Source organism: Copadichromis virginalis, linkage group LG5, assembly GCF_057382275.1.
Source record: "Copadichromis virginalis isolate Kocher_CV1m ecotype Utaka linkage group LG5, C_Virginalis_male_GT1.1, whole genome shotgun sequence".
NCBI classification, from domain to species: domain Eukaryota; kingdom Metazoa; phylum Chordata; class Actinopteri; order Cichliformes; family Cichlidae; genus Copadichromis; species Copadichromis virginalis.
In genome coordinates this window covers 22778182-22799733 of record NC_140622.1, presented here as the reverse complement: position 1 = coordinate 22799733, position 21552 = coordinate 22778182, and the positions used below count along the sequence as shown (strand labels likewise).

The window sequence follows — 21552 nt, the reverse complement described above, 5'->3', positions numbered from 1 at the left end:
GTGCCTATTGTGTACTAGAAAATGAGCAACTATCAGCGTCATCATCAGTTCTGATGTAAATACGTACCAACAACTATCAAGGTGCCAAACTTGTGACCCAAAGCCAAATGCCTGCTGACTGATCACAATCATCAAGTTTTTCAGAGTGACAACGAACCACTGAGAGGCATTCAGTGCTTCCTGTCAAATCTGAGGCACAGCACAGCAAAGTTTTCACAACTAATTATAATTTGAACATGTCTGGATTATTGTCAGTCTCACTTTTAAAAATGTTTTTACACGGCTGGAGATTTTAGAGATAATGTTTTGAATATTTTACACCAACACTTTCATTAGTGTGTTGAACATAATCATTGCACTTAGGTTCAAACTCCACTTCAGTAGTACTGGTGGTTTATGATGTGTACAGCTTGCCTTTGTTATTATCAGCAAAAATATACAATATACACTATTTCCACTTTATATACGCAGTGGTCTTTATGGTATGTCTCAGCAAAAGAATGAAGTGGCCAATTTAAAAAAAAAGTTATGGTCACCATGTGTCTTTATAGACCATATGCTGTTCACAATTATAATTTAACACAAAAAGTGCCAACGTGGGCTTGGAGGTGTAAAAGGTCCCACTATCCCTAAGCTTTTGGAGGGAGCTGAGGGAGCAGATGACAAGTATTGTATAGGAAGTGCTGCCAAGGTTCACATGTCAGTGCTTTAGTGGCATGTTGTGTTATAGAAGAGTGTAAATGTAAATGAAGCAGTTGGTTTTTTCTCTTTGTGTGCGTATGTGTGTGTGTGTAATGGCTGGCACAAGCAGTAACGCCTGGACCGTGGACTCCCATAGAGATGATTGTAGAAGTATGTGTTTAGTCACTTAACGTAGCTGCTCATTTGTGGCTCACACTAGCTCTGTCCCTGCTTGTTATCTTGAATGTGTAGTTTTGCACATGTGCCTAAGTGCGAGAGTGTGTTTGTCTGTGTGTGTGTTTGTGTGTGTGTAATTGAGGTAGAGATGGAGAGAGGCAGAGCTATGCTAGCTTTGTGCAAATGCTGTGTGACTGTGCAGCCATGATAATGTACAACAGCCGAGCATGTGCAAAGGCTGTGCATCAAACAGGCCTTCTTAAAGGGGAAAACTGTTTTAGGAAGAAATTCTGTTTTTTTTTTCTATAGACGCGGAATCATTTCTTATAAAAATATTTTCATCAAGATTGCATGAGGAAAAAGAGAAGTTGCCATTTTTTGTTTGCTGTCCTAAGCGTTTGTTGATTTGCTGTTGATGATAGATGATGATTAGAAATATAATGTGATGTATTTGAATTTCTATTTGCATGTTACACTGACAAACTTTATACCAACCCTTCATAAGATTCATGAGATCCAAGAAAACCTTCATGACCTCTCTGTTGAAAATGAGTGTTTGTGGTTTTATTTCAGTTAAAACAACATTTTCATATAAAATATGTTGTCGTCCCTGGATTTTGTCGTAAAAATTTTACATGTATGTTTGTCAGTTTTGGACTCTTTATATTTGGTTGTTCTAATATATGAAGTTTAGATTTTGGTGATGATTTTTGTGAATGTTGGATTCCTGTTTTGGGGCCTTGTCTATAGTATAATGTAAGTCTTAGTTCTGGTTTCCATTTGCATTATCCTTTGTCTTATTTCCTTGTTCATGTCTTGGTTTCTCTGTGTTCACGTGTTATGTGTCAGTAGTTTATGTGCCATGTCTTTTGGCATTTTTTCTGTTTTATTTTGAAAGATAGTTTTCCTTCCTCTGATGTGTTAGTTTTGCTTCCTGTCTGACCTCCCCTGATTGTGTCCACCTGTTGTTGATTACTTTGACCTGGGTCTCATTCAGTGAGTGCTATAGTTCTGGCAGTGTATACACTGTATATGCATCTGTGTACCTCTTTGTCAAGTTTGCATCTCCCATGTTTTCCTAGGTTGTTTTGTGTTGTTTCCTGTCAGAAGCATTGTTGCTCTGTACAGGTCATGTGGTATTGTAGATAACTGCTGTAGTGTAAAAACTCAATCCTGTTTTTTCCCCTCCACTGAGCTGTAACTGTGGCGAGACAAACTACCTGATCTCTGACAACAGCAGCATTTTCAAATGAGGAAATGACAACAGTTTTATTCAGCAGCTACATCGCTGCTCAGCTGTGTGTCGACTATGTAGCTTTAGGGAAAAGCTATCACTTATCTCTTATGCAACAAATATGTGTATATATTATTATGTTTCCTTTTTTTCTTTGTTGAGACATTCATTTTAGCAGTGTGGGTAAGATGACCTGTACAGTAGTGTTTTCCTTGGCTGAGTGACATCCACATCTCACACGCAACTCCTGCCCGCCCCCACAGTACTTCAGATACGCACACATAAGCTACACAAAAAGACACATTTATGTGCTGTACATACAAACACATGAACAAATACAAAAGAGAGCACAGGGCAGATGCGCAGTGCATTATGGTATTTCTTAGAGTAGTTGCCAGATTTCAATTTGTTGCATTCCTGCTTTTGTTATTCTTGTATTTGTAATCAGTAGTTAAGAATTACTGAAAATGCTACAATATCTGAGAAAAGTATATGAATACCATATTACAAATATTCCAGTTTACTAAACATATGACTAACCGGTAATCTGATTACTGTCTTATTAAAAGATGTACCTGATAAACACTTGAACAGCCATCCCAATATAGACTGCACACTCAAGCACAGATATTTACTGTGAAAACCTGCAGGAGTAGGCGGTGAAAAAGCACTAAATATTGGCTGCCCTCACCCCCCCCCTGGCTTGGCTGGATGGCACTGACTGATCTATACAGACAGGGGAAGGAAAGAGAGATGTAGAGGGCGTGGGGGAGGGCGATAGCGGGAGAGTGAGAGTGTATGTCTACTCAGTGCAGAATCAGATCCGTAATGACACTGTAATGTTTCTTTAAGATTCGAGAGATATCTGGTCTCAAACTGTCCCATAGCTGGTAACTGTGGAATTTATATTTGGACGGAGTGTGTATACCCTATATTGTTCTACATATGACATACACTCAAACATGGACTCAAACATGCATATTTATACTCTGATTTCCATCTGTGGGCTCGCTGTCTCATACTCAGATATTCCTACAGGTACGTATACAGTAGAGACAATCAGGTACTTATGAAAACAGAGCAAACAGCAAATTAAATGTGCACTGCACATGTTATGTCAGAGGAACCTGCACATATTTTCAGTCTAATTGTGACCATTTTCAACACATCTAGAGGTTTAAACTTTAATGCAATAAAAAAGTTTAACCCTGGTTTATGTCATCATCTTTGTGGAGATTCCTGATTTATTTTTGATATATTTTTATTCCAGTCTTATGTTCCTGACTCCTAACTTATTAGCCTTCGTCTTGATGATGTGGTTTGTGTGTTCCTCCTCAGCGGTCTTGACTCTCCTGCCGAACGCTGCAGTATGAAGCCAATGGGGTGGTGTTGGCAAACATTTTAGAAGAAAAGTAAAACTGCAGCATTACAACAATATCAAGCAGTTAAACACATAATACAGTCTAACACCAATGAGGTTGAAGAATATCAGTGCGTTAGAATAAAGGTATTAAAAGCTCTGTATAAATGTGTGAGCACTTTAAGTGCTTTGGTCAGTAAGACTGTAAAAGACTATAATAAAAAAATCTAGTCTATTTAAAGTCGGGACAGAAAACTGGCAAAAATGCTGACTGTGTAAGTGGGCAGACTTCTTAGTATAACAGCTCTATGATTAAGACATAGGGGAATCTGATGAATTGCGATTCTTATATCATTTAGTTAATATTTAGATGCGGGTAAAACATTTTCAGCTTTTATTTTTCAGTTTAAGAATCTGAATAACTGATCAGTTAGTAGGCTGAGATTTTGTGCCTGTTCATCTCTAACCTGCTCCAGAGTAGGTTAGGTCTGCACCAGAAGTTGCTGTGGTCATGTAGTGCATTAAGAAATTAACTGTCTTCTGGTCAAACCCAAGATTAACCATGAGGTCTCAGGTTGTGACAATAGGTACTTAAGTATTTTCCATAATGTTTATAATGTCACCAGATAACAGGACAATAACTGTTTTCTGTGTTTCGGTCATCTCTGTAATTTTTCCTTTAATTGTTTTGATCTGTTGCTCATACCAAGGCTCATACTGAGGCTGCTGGCCCGTGCCTGGCTAGCTCTGAACTCTGGATCACTTTAGCTGCTTGTCCTTTGTTAGCTTCTTTAAATGTTCATGTTAAGCTAGGTAGGTGAAGTGTAACAGTCTGATCTGATTTGTTGTTATGAATATTTTTGTGGTGGTCTCCGTGTACTTTACTTTAGTGAAGTTTGTGTTGTTACTCACGGTGAAGGGGTTCCAAGCTCAAAACATGTTACTGTATGGCTGCGCATGAGTCAGCGTGCAATTTTTTTTTTTGTCTGTGCTGCTGCGCTGTGTTGTGTTGTGGACAGAGATGGGCAGTAACGTGAAACGCGTTACTGTAATCTGATTACCTTTTTCAAGTAATGAGTAATGTAAGGGATTACTATTGCAAAAATGGTAATTAGATTACCATTACTTTCCCGTAGGAACGCTGCGTTACTGCGTTACTAAAACCGTGATATTTTTTGCGAGAATGTCTCATGACAGTGACGTAAGCGAGTGCGACGTTCGTGACAACAGCTGTGTGCAGATCAACAGTGGATAATATATCGAGTGCGGAGAGAGTATGAGCGTGCAGCGTTTAAAGCGTGGAAGTACTGACCTTACTTTGAGTTTGATTCCATAAAAAGTGACAAAAATATTAGTGTCCGTTGTGCGTGGGAAGAAAACTGCTTTTTACAGCAAAAAAACCCCCCTAAACTTCCAAGCAAGCACCGAGTACGCTACGACGTAATGGGGAATTCACAGAGAAACTCGCGGATTCTTCAACTGACCGCTGCGGCACACCTGCACCAGGGTAAACCTCCGCCTACCCCACTCCTGCTTTACAGGTGAAAATAGAGCAACTGGACCGCTAGTCTTTGACTTTATTTATTTTCTGCTGTGTTTTACTTGCATCTATTTGAAAGAGTGTAAACACAAAAAAATATTTTATTTTATGTGCTGGAATGTGCAGAAAATAGGTTTAAATGTTAAACTAATTTCTTCCAGTCAGAGAATGTTGCATATAATTAAGTTTTTGCTTGATGCATAAAGTTAAAAGATTTAAAGTTTAAAGTTTTAAAAAGAGACGTTTCCATTTGATTACATTTTGTATGATGGATTATGTAGAAAAAGTAGACTTAGGCTGAAAGATCTATCGCTTTATCACCTATTCAGGCTGTAAATCGTGTTTTTAAAAAGTAACCATGTAACTAAGTAACTAAGTAATTAATTACTTTTGAAAATAAGTAATCAGTGAAGTAACGGGATTACTTTTTGTAGGAAGTAATCAGTAATTAGTTACTGATTACTTTTTTAAGTAACTTGACCAACACTGGTTGTGGATGCATGAAACGGACCAGCTCATAATGAGACTTATGTGAGATCGACCAGTTGAACGGACATGCTGAAAAAGGGCTGAGCGATTGGTGTATCTTTTAGCTTGACATTCTGTAATTACCTTTTTTGTGGTGGTTATACCTATTTTTGAAGGAACATCAGGAAACATCAACAACAGGAAAGATTTTGTGAACGAGAAAGTTTATATTTTTAATGAGAGTAAGAGATTGGTACTTATCTGCATATTAAAGATAAATTAAAACATTTCTGAACTGCTCACATGGCATGATATGTAAGTTGAAAATTGATAAGCTAACAAACTTGGCTTTTATTTATCACGATATAGATTTGAAAATTTGCGATAACGATATAACTGACGATATAATTGACACTAGACAAAATACTTTACAACTCCACAATTTTATTATTGCAAAAAAAAAAAACCCCATCAATGTATTTTCACTTAAACAAGCTCAAAGTTGTATAAAAACGTAACAGTGCAAATGCAAATTCCTTGCTGACAGTTTAACCAAAAGGCATTTCCAGTGGAAATTGGCCGACATATCCTCAGCATAACCATGTATAATATCCACAAAACTTAAAAAGAGCTTATACACACACAGTATGGTAATATTACGTTGAAGCACCGTATGTATCACTCCGCGAGGCTCCTGCCTACGATAGCCGTAATGCTCCGACAATCCATCAAGCGGTGCGGCTTCGTAGCTTAGCAAAGTCGTACTAAAACATTTGACAGATTTTTGAGCGCCGTGTACATAAAATCGTTTCGAGGTCAGTAAACACAACCAGAATCCAAACATAAGGCACACGGGATTATAAGGGGCACTGTCTATTTTCAGAAAAATCAAAGGTTTGATTTTAAGTGTGCCGTATTTACCAAAAAACACGGTAATAATGACGGCCCGCTAGCATGCTCTACCAAAAATAGTGCTTTGTTGTGTATCTGACGGACGAAAGCTAAACCAGTTCCACACCACTGAAGTTGCAGCATTTTTACAAACCAATTCTGGTTCATCCGTTTCATTCAACAATCCGCTTTCGCCCTTGTCATTCTCCGTCACCGCCGTGCCTTTTTCGCCATGTGCGTATGAAAACAAAGCCACTGGGCATGCGTGTTTTACCCATATTCTATCGCAATATTTCATTTTCTTGTCGTTGGCCAACATTATACCGGTATTACCATGAACGGTATGATATGGCCCAGCCCTACTTTTAGGGGTAGTATGGCAGGTTTCTAGGGTATATAAAGATTACTGTTATTAATATTTCACCTTCTGTGCAGTCTCGAAACCAAGCTAATGGTCTATAAGCTCTGTCTGTTTAAACCAGAGACAGAAGTTAGAGGGGTATTTCTATCTATCTTCTTGCAAAATGATGCATGTTGATTGGTTGCTAGGCTGCTTTGTTAAAACTATGTATTCATTCAAGAGCAATTTCAGATTTAAATATTAAGCCACAGTGTTTTAACAGCATAGACAAAATTACACAACAAGCTTTATGTCTTTAATTTTGTAAATCTAGAATTTTGTCATTTCTGTGTGAAGTCTAGAGAAAGCTAAATTGCAGCTCATGAGCATTGCGGACAGGCCAGTCTGAACTGTTAATAGGTTCACATTACTGCTGTCCGCCTGGCTCAGTCATATGGCGTGTTATGTAGAAGAATGCATGGTTCAGTGGGTTAGCATCATATGTCATATGGTGAAGTGAGCTCTGTGAGATGAAGTGAGCTGTGCCTGTAGACACGAACACTTACCCTGTGGCAGAGAAAGGCCAGTTGGGGTTGTTGCTGTGGGGCTTGAGGAGGAACTTGTGTTATATCGTGTAGTATCCTACTATAAGTTTATTGCTTTTGCCGTTACGGTGCATTTTTGAGTCTAAATATGCAAAGTAAGCATGTGTAAGCACATGTGCTTTATGTGTCGTGATATACCTAAGAGGATGGCAGCGATGTAAACTATTAACTACATATATCGTTCATAAACTGTATTAGACGAGGAAACATGCTACAGTAAGTGTCTTTACAGCACAATAAGATGAGTCAGAGATATTTATGGTCATCCCCAATGGCCTCTTTCCTTGCTCTCTTTCTCTTATTGTCTCTCTCCCTCTTTCTATTTCTGCCACCGTTGCTGATGAATGAATAAATTGCTGGTTAATTGAAAGGGAACGGTTATCATTTGCTATTATATTTAACATGCTTTCACAGTCATTGCTAAATTGCTAGTGATCTATCTATAGATATATCTATATCTATCCATATCTATCTATCTATATATATATATATATATATATATATATATATATATATATATATATATATATATATATATATAGACACACACACATATATGCATAAGTGTGTTGGCTGCTTTAAAGCATATGATTTGACTTTTATTTATATGTTTTTGCTAACCAACAACAGAAAAATGCAAGAGACCGCCTCTCTGTTTGCTGCCTCTAAAATTGTTCAGTTGTCTCTCTGTCACTTTCCTTCCATCCTCACATGAATCGTTCTGTTCTCTCTGCTCCCTGTGGCCTCAGCGTGCTCTGTCATAGAGGCAGCGGCCGTAAGCTTAACTCAACCTTTTACTTCAGTAACAAAGACACCCATGTCTCTTATTCTGGGCTAAGTGCTTCTCACAATCTGCAGTAAACTGTTGGGAAAACGAGCCCTGCAGCCCACAGTACCCCTGCATTTATCGTGAAAAGGAGCACAGAAAAGGGATTAAAGACTCCCTCAGGCAGACGAGGTTATTATGTATATTACAGTATGTGTGCATGCATGCATTTTTCCGCAGTGTGTTTAAGGTTAAATTCCTGCCTGTGATACATTTAGTGCTTGCTGTACTGATTGGCAGATATTTTGAATGCCAGCCGTTGTGCAGTTTATGCTGACCTGCCAAGCTTGAAAAATGCAAAGAGCTTCTTTCTGATTTCACATCTTAGCAAAAGGTGCGAGGACTCTTCTAAATGGTGCTATGTCACCTTTTAGTGTGTTCACCCCCATTTTCACAAACATCTCACTGTCTTAAATGCACATACTACCTTTGCCCGCCTCTGTTGTCAGATCCACTCCCAGTTGACCTCAACCTGATGGCTTAATGTTCCTGTGTTCTCTCTGCCTTTGAAACAACCGGAGAAAGGCGCACTGCTGAGTTACATCACTCGTTCTAATCTGTATATACCCTCTAAAAACACAGATTTTGTTCAGAGAGTGTTTGTCCCTTTTTTTAACCTCTATAGCTCTCTGATACATTCATGCCTTTCATTCCAAACTAGTCAATTGGTTTTAACCATTTTAGCATGGCTCTTACTGGCTCTTTTGTAGATTTGCCCTTTTTTAGTGGTACACAGTGGTCACAATTTTATTTTAATTTTGCATATTCAAAGATACATTCCAGGCACTGAAATGTTTTCAGGATTATAGGTGAAGCTTACACAGGAGATGCCATTTCCATGGGATTTATGTTGATTCCACATACAAAAGTTGTCCAAGTTGTTACAAGAAAAGTTAATCACTGTGTTTGGTCACTGAATGGCTGTGAACAGGCAGCCACACAATGTCCACTTCATACACTGACTAGTATTACCAACACTTAGAAGCTGTGAAACTTGATGTCTACATATCTATGTTGCAGGCAAATCAGGAGTTTCAGTTTCCCTTTGGAGGTCACTTTTTCTTGGCTTTCTGACTCTTCTCTCTCTGATATTTTTCTAATAGCTGTTGTTGTACACAAAGTTCCCTTTAATAGGAAGTCCATCAAAGACATTCAGGCAGTGTTGAGGAAGGTTGTCCTGCAGGCAATGACACACTCTGTCATCGAGCGTTGAAATGTTTGCAAACCAGTAATCAAAATTTAGAAGATACATCTAAAAAGAAAAAAGACAATTTACACTAACATTGATGTCCTTATCTTTCGTTTCTGTCTTTTCTTGTGCACCGTGTCAGTATTTCTGATCTTAGGGTGGAACATCATTGTTCAGTGCTTTGGAAGTACGCTATGAATGAGTGTTTACCTTTTTTGGCCTTTTGCTTTTTAAATGTCAGTAAAATCAATGTGGGGTTGTGACAAACTGCACAGCAATCTGGTCTGTTTGTATATTGTTTCCTATAGTGTAACTGTATTGTGTATTGTCATTTCTGCAAACCTGGGTTATTTTTGTGTCCTGATGTATCAGTTCAGTGCCTACTGATCAATGAAAGTTGACGAGAATATTGCTTTGGAGGCACATTGTTCTTGTAAATTATAGATTTACTGTATTTTTAAGTAGTTAAAACAACTTAATTTTTTACATTTAATTGTAAAATATTTATAAATATTTTTGCTTCGACAAAAAGTCGTTTTCTTGTTGCTCACCAGTAAAATAGAGCTTAATTTATCCTTTCATAGGCACTGTGTCTTTTGCACCTATTCCTGTACCTGTGTGTGTTGAATCTCCAAAACACTGTCTGTATTAATACCTTGCTCATGTTTTCGTTTTTTTTTTTCTTTCTTTGCCTTTTTGTGTATCTGCAGGAAACAGTTGAGTATGCCTTCCTCATCATTTTCACAATTGAGACCTTTCTGAAGATTATCGCTTATGGCTTGGTGATGCACCAGAATGCGTATGTGAGAAACGGTTGGAACATGCTGGATTTCGTCATTGTGGTGATTGGGTAAGTTTTCAAGTTAAATGATAAATGCTCTGAATGGTAAAAGGACAATGGTGGATTCTTTGCTAAACCTTGACAGAATGCTGGCACTACCATAATGAGATCCTCTGCAAGCGATGTAGTTGATGCAGTCCATCAGGATATCAGGACAAAGCGTGTAATAGGCATGCTGGTCCACCCTGTCCATGGGTGGACTGGGAGCCAACTAGTTTAATCAGTTCCGGAAATTAAAAACTCTGGAATATACTTTATGTTTTTTACTCACTACCGACTTTTAACTTTAAATATATTATCTGCCCGTGCTGGTACTGCAATTTCTGCATGCAGTAATGCAGCTTCTGCATGTGTGTCTATTTCACGTTTGGTATGACTATGGTTGTTATGAAAATATTTCAGTTTGTAAGTCATTGATTGAAAGGGAAATGATCATAACCAAAATTCACACCAGGAGAATTGGTTGGCTGACAGTTTTTAACAGAAATGTTACCACTTAGTTTTTGTCAACCAGATACCAAAACTGTTATTTATGTTAGTTCTAGTTTACTATAATTATTATTTTGCAACCCACTACCTGAACTTTGGCCAGATGGTGGGGTTTGAAATCTAAAATCTTAGGTTCAGTTTTTTTTTTTTTTGTTATTTCATTTATTGACACAACTAGTTGCGATTGTTAAATTTGTTAATATTTATGTATTATATTTGCTCGTTCTATGTGCTGGTTTGCAGGCCAGGTCACAAGGTTTAGCTATTTTTAGTCTCCTTTTAGGATTTTTTTTGACTTGTGACATTTGCAGTTTACAGTGTTTGTAAGAGGAGAAGTCAGTATTAAAGCTAAAGTTGCTTAAGCCTCTGCTCCAAGTGGCTAACAGAGACCCTCAAACACCCACAGTATATGACCCAGAAAAGACAGAGAGAATAAATCAGAGCTTTACCACCACTGGAGTGAGTCACCATCTCTCCATACTTCATCTCTTCTCCAACACTCCCTCCCATCTTTCCCTCTCCTCTCACTGACTGTCTTTCTCTCACGCTGCTCTCCTTTGTCTCTGCAGCTTGTTCTTATTACTGCCCCCTTCCATTTTCATATCTCAAATGGTTCATGCTTTACACCTCCCCACCTCTCTCTGCCCTCATTCCTATCTCTTGCACACTCTCCCCGTGTTATCTTCATCCTTATCTCAGCCTTATCTCTTTTTTTCTCCTCTCTCCTCCCTCTTTCTCTCCTCTAATACACACAGTCCAGTGGGTAGCTGGGTCAGATCGCTGTCTGTATGCTGCATGCAGGGTTGATCTGCCATCCACTCAAATGCAAAGACGGCTGTCCCAACTATTAAATGTGACTGCAGCTTCTAAAATTTGAAATGACATATTTGAAATAATTTTGCGAGGATCTGATGAAAATCGTCACAGTTCAGTCATCAGGATGTTTGTGTGTCCACTATTTATTCTATAGTAGTGTGTAGGGACTTCATGACAGGCAAACACACTCCCCATAGAGAAAAAAATAATCCAAAAATAGTGTTTTGTTTTAACTTGAAGAACTATATTGTTGGGTTTAAACCTACATTTTAACATTTATTTTACCAGGAAGTCAGACTTTTTTGCAAGTGTACTATGGTACACAAGCTTGAACCCAGGACTTGCTTGCTATGAGGGAACAGTGCAAACCACTGAGCCATTGTACTGTCTTGAAATCTACAAAATGGATTTCTAAAGATGCACTGATCAGAATTTTAGATTACATTGGATAAAGTCTTGGATGGGAAGGAATCATTAATGGTAACTAAGCTGTAGAAAATGATCACATGACAGTTTTTAATCGCTAATGAATGTCTTTCTTTTACTTTTCCATTTTGGTTTCATGTACCACAGCTTTTTTTTACACATACTAAACCAAGGTTTGTCTTATGAACATACTGGCTCAGATAAGGTAAATATTTCTTACACTATATGCAGTTAATCTTAAATAATACATTAATATAAATACATTTTTTGTGCAGTTTAAAAGCCAAAGAGAAAACTCAGAAAGTTGCATAAGCTACAGAAGTCCTTGTGATTTATTATGCATTAAAGCAAAGTTTTTACTATGTTGCAAAGAGTGGACACATTTTTGGCAACATATTTAATATACTACACTGATATTCTTGCTGTAAAATATCTACTGCAGTGTTGGGATGTGCATTATTAAACATTTTTAGAAATATTTCTCTTCACTGGCTGTACTTGGATAAGGTTTTGAAAAGATTGTGGTCTGGTTTATTAAAAGGTCCGCCGTGCTTGAAGCTTTGAGCCAACTCTGACCGAGTTCATAAGTGTTTCAGTGAATTTGTTAAAAACATTTTTATAATCTAGCCAGTGATTGTGCTGGACTTAAACATAACTGGAAAACTATTTTGCAAAGGAACACGTTTCTAGGAGGAAGAGTTAAACTGTGATTTGGTGCAAATAGGCTTAAACCTGTAAACCTATTGGAGTGACCCTTTGAATATTGACTGGAGACACTGTGAAAACACCTGCTTCAAATAATCTGATGTTCAAAATCCTTCTGATTTACTTTATGAAATATGTTTCGCAAAAAGGTGTCAATATGTGAAGGAGGGTTTTCTTTTAAGCATGACTGGATGACTAATAAAACCCCCAGTGGCAGGCGGTCAGTCTTACAGCTGTGACTCAGTATAACATAAGCCGGAGCAGACTGTGCTTAAAGGCCATCCGAACTCCTTCCAGCGCCTATCGGCAGCTCTATTCCCTGCTTTTAGTCCGCAGCTTTGATGTAATGTGTTGAGATGATTTTCCCTCTTGGCTAGATGAGGAATGTCTATCTGAGTGTAATGAAGGGTCCTCTTTCTTGGGGAGGGATTTGTTCACTGCTGATTTTACTTTACGACCACGGAAGGGGCCACTTCCTATGGTACAGTTATCTCTTGTATACAGATCCACCGTGCACCAGATGTCAGTGGATGTTATATTCTGGGCTTAATCTGGCTGGCCAGACATGACCTTTAAAAAAATGTCCCTTTATGCCTAAATTTGGGAAAAGTGAAAGTTCAGACATTAATATTTTATTGTGAAATGGAGTAGGGACCACAGCAACTTAGCCACAAAGTGTGAGACCACATAAAGCATGGTAGAGAGCATGTGAAGGCATATGTGTAAAGGTCACCAATGATCTGCTGACTCAGGAACTGCAGAGCTCCAAACCTCCTCTGCCATTAACATCAGCACAAAAACTGTGTACTGGGATCTTCATACCATGGGTTAGGATGTCCCAGGAAGTGTCATATACAGATGGCCCAGTACTTTTGTCCATAAAGTGTATTTTATAAATATCCATCTTTCAATCTAGTGATATCTGATCTATTTAGTAAAACAAAATACCTCTGCATATAAATAATATTGCACATTTTTCTATAAGTCTTAGTATTTGTGAAAGTTACAGAACTTTGTTCATATATTTATTTGGTTCCGTTGCTCAACAAAGACAGAAAAACTTTTGTTTCTCTGAAAATCTGTAATTTGATCTTTGGTGGCGGGTAGATTAAAAAATAATACGTTAAATACATATTTTTGTATGCTGGCTTTTTAGCTTGCAGACGTTGTGGATATGTGCTTGTGTAATGTTTGCTGTTTGCAAGATGCGAGCATTTCTGCCCAGACCACGCATACAGTAAGGAGGGGCCAAATCTTTTGGAGATCCACATTTGTTCCATGGACCTTGACTGTGACACATGCTGGGAACATATGTAAATAGCCTACTTTCACTTTTTAACAAAATCCAAATTAGTATGACGAAGTCGTCTTTTCACCAAATTTTTGCTGGGTGGGTAGGTTTTGTTGGTACACTCAAACTGGGCACTGACAGGTTACAATGCTGTCATATTATCCTGCTCTTTCAACATATCCACTGGCTTTTCTTTTTTTTTCTTTTGAAGCGCTGCATGTAGGGCAAGAAATATCTGGGAGTTTTTTTTTTCTAGTCTTAAAATTGTTTTTGATTGGATCATTATCAGTACGGTGTTTACTAACCATTTTGATGCAGTCTAAAATGATATTTACAGCGGATTGTGGTTAATAAAGGTTTCAGACTGCTTTTTATCAAATTGTATCCTGGAGATTTCAGTATGGCTTGTGGGTGGCTGTAAAGTAAACTGATGCCACTACATAATAGTTTCACAGCTAAATGATACTTTGAGGGAATAACGGCAAAGTGAAAAGCTTTCAGCCAGGCAAAATTTTTAATGTCAAAAGTGTTTGTTGGAGACCTTAAATTGACTTAGTGACATTACTGATGTGAATAGGAGCTTATGAACTATGAGAAAGTAAGACTTTTAATATATTCTCACATTTTGTCAGAATCTGAAGGTTTATTAACCCCATTTTAGCGCCTCGTACATTCAACAACATACTTGTTACATCTTAGTTTTACTCATGCTCGTGAAGGTTTGTTTCTTAATTACAATAAATTATTGACGAGTGAAAATAGTAGAATTGAATGAAAACTGGCTACTCTGTGCTCAAGTAGAAAAATGCTATATAAGAATCAGTACATCTAATGCTGCTTAATCTGTTCTTTATTTCCTACATTAATTATTGAACTGTCAAAGGTTTGCCATGCTTCTTCTCGAAAATGATCTTTAATCTTTATCTACTATTTGTTAAAGATTGTCAGCACTGTTCATTATGTACCTCAAATGCAGAGGTGACTAATGTAAGGATTTTTCTTTGTTTTCCAACAGACTCTTTAGTGTTGCATTGGAGTTTTTGACCAAAGAAGAAAAGGGAGAAGTTGAAGGAGATAACCATGCATCAATGCATGGGCACGGGGGTAAGCCAGGTGGATTTGATGTTAAAGCCCTTCGAGCCTTCCGTGTGCTGCGCCCCCTGCGGCTGGTCTCAGGAGTACCCAGTAAGAGAACTTTTAAGCTCCGCACGTTGGCAACCCATATTTATTAAATGTACATAATTTTTGCATCTGTCGTACAATAAAATGAGTCTTTTTTTAATAGAAAAATGCAGGGCTAAGGGTTAAACACGGCAAGTCCAGATGGTCCATGTGCAGTCCCTGAGGACTATTTTCTTTAAGCATCTACATCAGCAACCAAGGGCCATGTGCTCTCAGTTCCATAATAATAAACAAACTTACAGAAAAAAACACGACATGCTTATGAAATATACGAGGCAAAGATGTTCTGAAATACAGTGGGGCAAAAAAGTATTTAGTCAGCCACCGATTGTGCAAGTTCCCCCACCTAAAATGATGACAGAGGTCAGTAATTTGCACCAGAGGTACACTTCAACTGTGAGAGACAGAATGTGAAAAAAAAATCCATGAATCCACATGGTAGGATTTGTAAAGAATTTATTCGTAAATCAGGGTGGAAAATAAGTATTTGGTCAATAACAAAAATACAACTCAATACTTTGTAACATAACCTTTGTTGGCAATAACAGAGGTCAAACGTTTACTATAGGTCTTTACCAGGTTTGCACACACAGTAGCTGGTATTTTGGCCCATTCCTCCATGCAGATCTTCTCGAGAGCAGTGATGTTTTGGGGCTGTCGCCGAGCAACACGGACTTTCAACTCCCGCCACAGATTTTCTATGGGGTTGAGGTCTGGAGACTGGCTAGGCCACTCCAGGACTTTCAAATGCTTCTTACGGAGCCACTCCTTTGTTGCCCGGGCGGTGTGTTTTGGATCATTGTCATGTTGGAAGACCCAGCCTCGTTTCATCTTCAAAGTTCTCACTGATGGAAGGAGGTTTTGGCTCAAAATCTCACGATACATGGCCCCATTCATTCTGTCCTTAACACGGATCAGTCGTCCTGTCCCCTTGGCAGAAAAACAGCCCCATAGCATGATGTTTCCACCCCCATGCTTCACAGTAGGTATGGTGTTCTTGGGATGCAACTCAGTATTCTTCTTCCTCCAAACACGACGAGTTGAGTTTATACCAAAAAGTTCTACTTTGGTTTCATCTGACCACATGACATTCTCCCAATCCTCTGCTGTATCATCCATGTGCTCTCTGGCAAACTTCAGACGGGCCTGGACATGCACTGGCTTCAGCAGCGGAACACGTCTGGCACTGCGGGATTTGATTCCCTGCCGTTGTAGTGTGTTAATGATGGTGACCTTTGTTACTTTGGTCCCAGCTCTCTGCAGGTCATTCACCAGGTCCCCCCGTGTGGTTCTGGGATCTTTGCTCACCGTTCTCATGATCATTTTGACCCCACGGGATGAGATCTTGCGTGGAGCCCCAGATCGAACGATCCTCGTATCCGTACAACATTAAAAAGTTTTTGCATCTCTGTGTGTGGAGTGAAGCTGTGGAACAGACTAAGTAAAGATATGAAGCAATGTCCAAGCATGGCGCAGTTTAAAAAGCGGTTTAAGGATATGGTTTTTACAGGGTACAGGGAAAAGGTAGAGATTTGATAGGGTGTTCTTGTCTAATATTTTCATGTGTGTGTGCATGCACGGGTTTGTTGGTATGGATATATATATATAATTGTAGGCTGTGTATCCTTGAGGTGTTAATGGGGTTATTGAAAATGTGTATATGTGCGTATGTGTGTATATACGTATGTATGGATAGATAGAAACATATATGTGTATATATTAAAAATAAATAAATAAATAAATACAAAAAAAAAATTACACATAACATATAATGTAATTGCAAGGAGGTATTTCTGTAGTCTATTGATACTAGATAGTGGAAAAGGGGTGGGATTAAATAAGCTTATGCTTCTTCCTGCTCCTTTTTGAACATGGACGTTATTTGGAGTTGTGGTTGCTCGTTTTCCTTTTGTTTGCTTTGTTCATTTGTCTCTTTTAATTCTATTTTTTTTAATACTTTTTCAACATGTTCAAAATAAAGATTCAATCAATCAATCAATCAATCGAGGGAGATTATCAGTGGTCTTGTATGTCTTCCATTTTCTGATGATTGCTCCCACAGTTGATTTTTTCACACCAAGCTGCTTGCCTATTGTAGATTCACTCTTCCCAGTCTGGTGCAGGTCTACAATACTTTTCCTGGTGTCCTTCGAAAGCTCTTTGGTCTTGGCCATGGCGGAGTTTGGAGTCTGACTGTTTGAGGCTGTGGACAGGTGTCTTTTATACAGATGATGAGTTCAAACAGGTGCCATTCATACAGGTAACGAGTGGGGGACAGAAAAGCTTCTTACAGAAGACGTTACAGGTCTGTGAGAGCCAGAGATTTTCCTTGTTTGAGGTGACCAAATACTTATTTTCCACCCTAATTTACGAATAAATTCTTTACAAATCCTACCATGTGGATTCATGGATTTTTTTTTCACATTCTGTCTCTCACAGTTGAAGTGTACCTCTGGTGCAAATTACTGACCTCTGTCATCATTTTAAGTGGGGGAACTTGCACAATCGGTGGCTGACTAAATACTTTTTTGCCCCACTGTATATACTGAAAGGAGTATCTACATTCTTTCTACATTGTTATTTATATTTATATACTTGAAAACCATAAATACTTCCGTTTGTTTATGTTAGCAGTCTGTGAAATGATTATACAGTTGTGATTACGTTTTATGTATTTATGCAATTTAAGCTAAGTAAGATCAAGAGCAAACAGAATTAGCCACTTCACCATCTGGAGCCAGGAATCTAATTTTTGTGTTAAGAACAGGTACAAAGACTGGTAGAATTTGTAGTTTGTGTTTTCCATTTGGTACTACAAAGTACGGCCGGGCTTTGTGTAAAGTGTTTGTTTTTCTTTGCTTAGGTTTACAGGTGGTGTTGAACTCCATCATTAAAGCCATGGTCCCTCTCCTGCACATTGCCCTCCTGGTCTTGTTTGTCATTATCATCTATGCTATTATCGGCCTGGAGCTGTTCATTGGTAAAATGCATGCAACCTGCTATTTCCCCAGTACAGGTGAGCACTTTGACTTTTATATATAAAATCAAATTGTTTTTTTTAAATAAAGTAACAAGGAGTTGAGGTTATTGTATGTCAGCTGTGATTTTCCATTAACAACAACAGATTAAAGGTATAATCAGGATAATGCTTAGTCTGGTGATTTGCTTACCCAGACAAATGAGTACAAGGGATTTTTATCAGGACAGGTAATAGCTTTATCAGATACAGTAATAGTTTCTGTGCTTTAATTACTTATTGGGTGTGGTCATAATCTTCTTTGCCTCTGTCAGTGACTATCAAAAACCATACCTGACCTCCCTTCTTGCTCTGTGTCAAACTGACACAACTTTCATGCTGAAGAGAGCAGGGTCTGTTGCTATGATGCAGACATCACGCAGCAGTTTTCAGTAAAACAGTCTACAGTGTCCAAGCCTCAAGGCGGCACATTGGTCAGGAACGTGTGCGCCATTTTTTCGTCATTCACGGGGTTGTGCACTGTCAATTTGTCCCCCCTGGGCCAGACTGCCAACCCAGAGTTCTACTGTAGCATCCTGAGGTGTCTCAGAGCGAGGCAGCTGAAACGACCTGAACTGTGGTGCACGTCATTGTGTGCCAGCGCACAGCTTGTTTTTTAGTCACATTTAGCTCAGCGCTGCTTCATACTGTTCGAGTTTAAAGTTCAGGATTTTGACACACTGGAGAAAATTCAGCATTCATTGCGGACGCAAAGTACAAGTAGTTATAATGGATCTTAGGTAGCAATCGACCTATAGAAGCATTCCTCAAACAGTTCCTGCGCTGGTCAGGGAAGACTGGCCAAGATTAAAGGTGATATAGTAAGCTAGTTTGATTGTTTTTATGGGTATCGTTAGAGAAGTTTATGATTATGCCTCATATTTGACAAAATGAAGCAGACAAAGATGAGTCCCAGACATGCTTTTTCCAGTTAGAACTCAAATTATGTTATTTATTTCATATAACCTCTAATGGCAAACAAAACAATATGTAGTGCTCTATGAACACTGACACAGTTAGCTCTGAGAGGGATGATGAATTTTCATAAATTAATGTGGCAAGTCAAATCAAATCAGGCATGCCAAACTCAATCTCGACTGGCTTGTTTTCTCCTTAAACTGAAATATAACTCTTAACTTAGACAAAAACATAAAAGTATGTACTGCATGACTGATATATTGGATTACGTGACAGAAGTTATTCTCTAAGTAGTTTACTTCAAACGTCAGGAATTTCCCAAGGGGAACAAGTCCATGTGAGGGGTTGTGAGATGGAGCAATATTTCACAGAAATATAATCATTTTAATAGTTTGTGAACTAAATCTTCAGAGATGGAAATACCTCTTTGATGGAACTCACTGAAACATAAAACCTAACCACAAATGTTAGTTAATCGTTCCAATAATGTTTTGTATAATATGTTTGTATATTGTGAAACTGTAAATTGAAAAGTGGTTCGTCTCTAAGATATATAGATATGTTATTGTCAAAGTTATTTAAAAGTCTAAAGTAGACTTTTCTACTGCTGAACAACTGTAAATGAGAAGAATAAGACAGCTGCTAAAGAGAGTATTTGGTATAAGATGCAGTGAATCAGAGTGCTCTTAGTCATAACACTGTTTATAGTAGGAAATCCTGCAGTTAAGACTAGGCAGTCTAAAAAGCAACTTTATTTGCAGCACTTATGTTAAGTGTCAGATTATTTAAAACTCTCTTTCTGTAGATATGATAGCAGAAGAGGAGCCAGCTCCATGTGCGATCTCAGGGCATGGGCGCCAGTGCCCCATCAACGGCACGGAGTGCAGGGAAGGCTGGCAAGGTCCCAACGGTGGCATCACCAACTTTGACAACTTTCTGTTTGCCATGCTGACGGTGTTTCAGTGTATCACCATGGAGGGCTGGACTGATGTGCTGTACTGGGTGAGTCTCTCGCTCTGTGCACCCAGTTCAATAACCTGTGACTGTCACATTCTTTCAGCTTTAATGTCTGCTCAAATCAAACACACAACACCAATGCGACTGACAGTCTGATGATGAAGCTGCTGATAATTTCCTGGGGCGGCTCTTACCACTCTGATATGATTGATTGGCTAAATGATTGAATTCAATCAACAACTCATCAAATAAAACGATACTGTCCTGACAGTCATCAGCACTCCTAAGACTTGCTCTCTCTTCCTCCTTTCTAACAGTTTAACACCCTTTTTCTGTCTGTGCATCCTTCCTTCCTTTTCCCCCTGCTCTCCTTTCTCTGCGGTGACCGATCCACTCCTGCAGATGAACGATGCCATGGGCTTTGAACTTCCATGGGTGTACTTTGTCAGTCTTGTGATCTTCGGCTCCTTTTTCGTTCTTAACCTGGTTTTGGGTGTGTTGAGCGGGTAAGCACCATCTTCTCTTTCAAAACAGAGACTTTCTGCTCCTTTGAGGCAGAAGGTTTCTGTCTTTGTATGTGTCCATGTTTGTTGACGGGCTACTTTTGGCTTCTGTAGGTCAATGACGCCATTGGATGGGAAACACCGTGGATTTATTTTGTCAGTCTGATTATACTGGGATCCTTTTTCGTGTTAAACCTTGTATTAGGTGTGCTAAGTGGGTAAGAGGCAACTTTTGCGGTGGGTTTGGTCTGTAGTGTGCAAAGTGCATGCACTTTGGGTTTGCTGTGCTCCTTGACACTCACAACATCATCCCCAGGTGATTGCAGCAGATGGCTGCTCCTCCCTGATCCTGGAGGTTTCTTCCTGTTAAGTGGAAGTTTTTCTTTCCCACTGTCACCTAGTGGTTGCTCAAAGAGGGCCGTTGATTATTGGGGTTTTCACTTTATTACCTATAAACATATAAGGCACCTTGACGCAACTGGTGCTGTGATTTGGCGCTACATAAATAAAATAGAGTTGACTTGAAATTGAATTAGTATGTGTGTTTGGGAAATTGTGCGCCAGAAATGCAAAAATCATTACAAGTAATAAAGCAGTAAGTGGCCAGTCTACATTAGAGTCTATTTTGTTTCTTAAGCGCTCCTCTCTGACCTCTGTTGATGTCAAACTATTACATCCTTTCCACGGCAACTGCAAAGTGAGCGTTTCTTCCCCCACCCCCTCGACAGCTCACCCAACCTCCTGTGAAAGAAATTAATCTTATTCCTCGCCCTTCACTCCCTCTGCACGCCTAAGCTCTCTCAAACCCCAGTTTGCTTTCCCTGCTCTGTGGAGTGGGGGGTGGGGTATTACAGTACAACTAACTCTGGCTGGTTGACCAGCGAAGAAAACCTGTGTTTTTTTTTTAAAGAAAACAAGATTAACATGACAATCGAGTCAAGCATTCCTACAGTGCATGTTGGCGTCTTTAGACTGGCATGACCTGTCAGCACCAGTTACCTTGATACAGCTTTACCTGTTGCTGGCTTCTTGACACTGGACGCCTTCACTTTTTTGTCACACATGTGACTTTTTCATTCATCTTAATTTTTTAGTAT

General features: G+C 38.9%; 1 protein-coding gene across 3 annotated transcripts in view; it reads left to right on the top strand.

Moving 5' to 3' along the window:
* cacna1da (calcium channel, voltage-dependent, L type, alpha 1D subunit, a) overlaps nt 1–21552 on the top strand; it is a 63550-nt gene that overhangs the window by 8311 nt on the left and 33687 nt on the right. For all 3 annotated transcript variants that reach the window (XM_085456784.1, XM_085456785.1, XM_085456783.1), the window contains exons 4-8: nt 10022–10161; nt 14895–15064; nt 17925–18077; nt 19801–19997; nt 20355–20458. In XM_085456784.1, coding sequence (XP_085312910.1) covers nt 10022–10161; nt 14895–15064; nt 17925–18077; nt 19801–19997; nt 20355–20458 — 764 coding nt within the window. The remainder of the gene's footprint in view (nt 1–10021; nt 10162–14894; nt 15065–17924; nt 18078–19800; nt 19998–20354; nt 20459–21552) is intronic.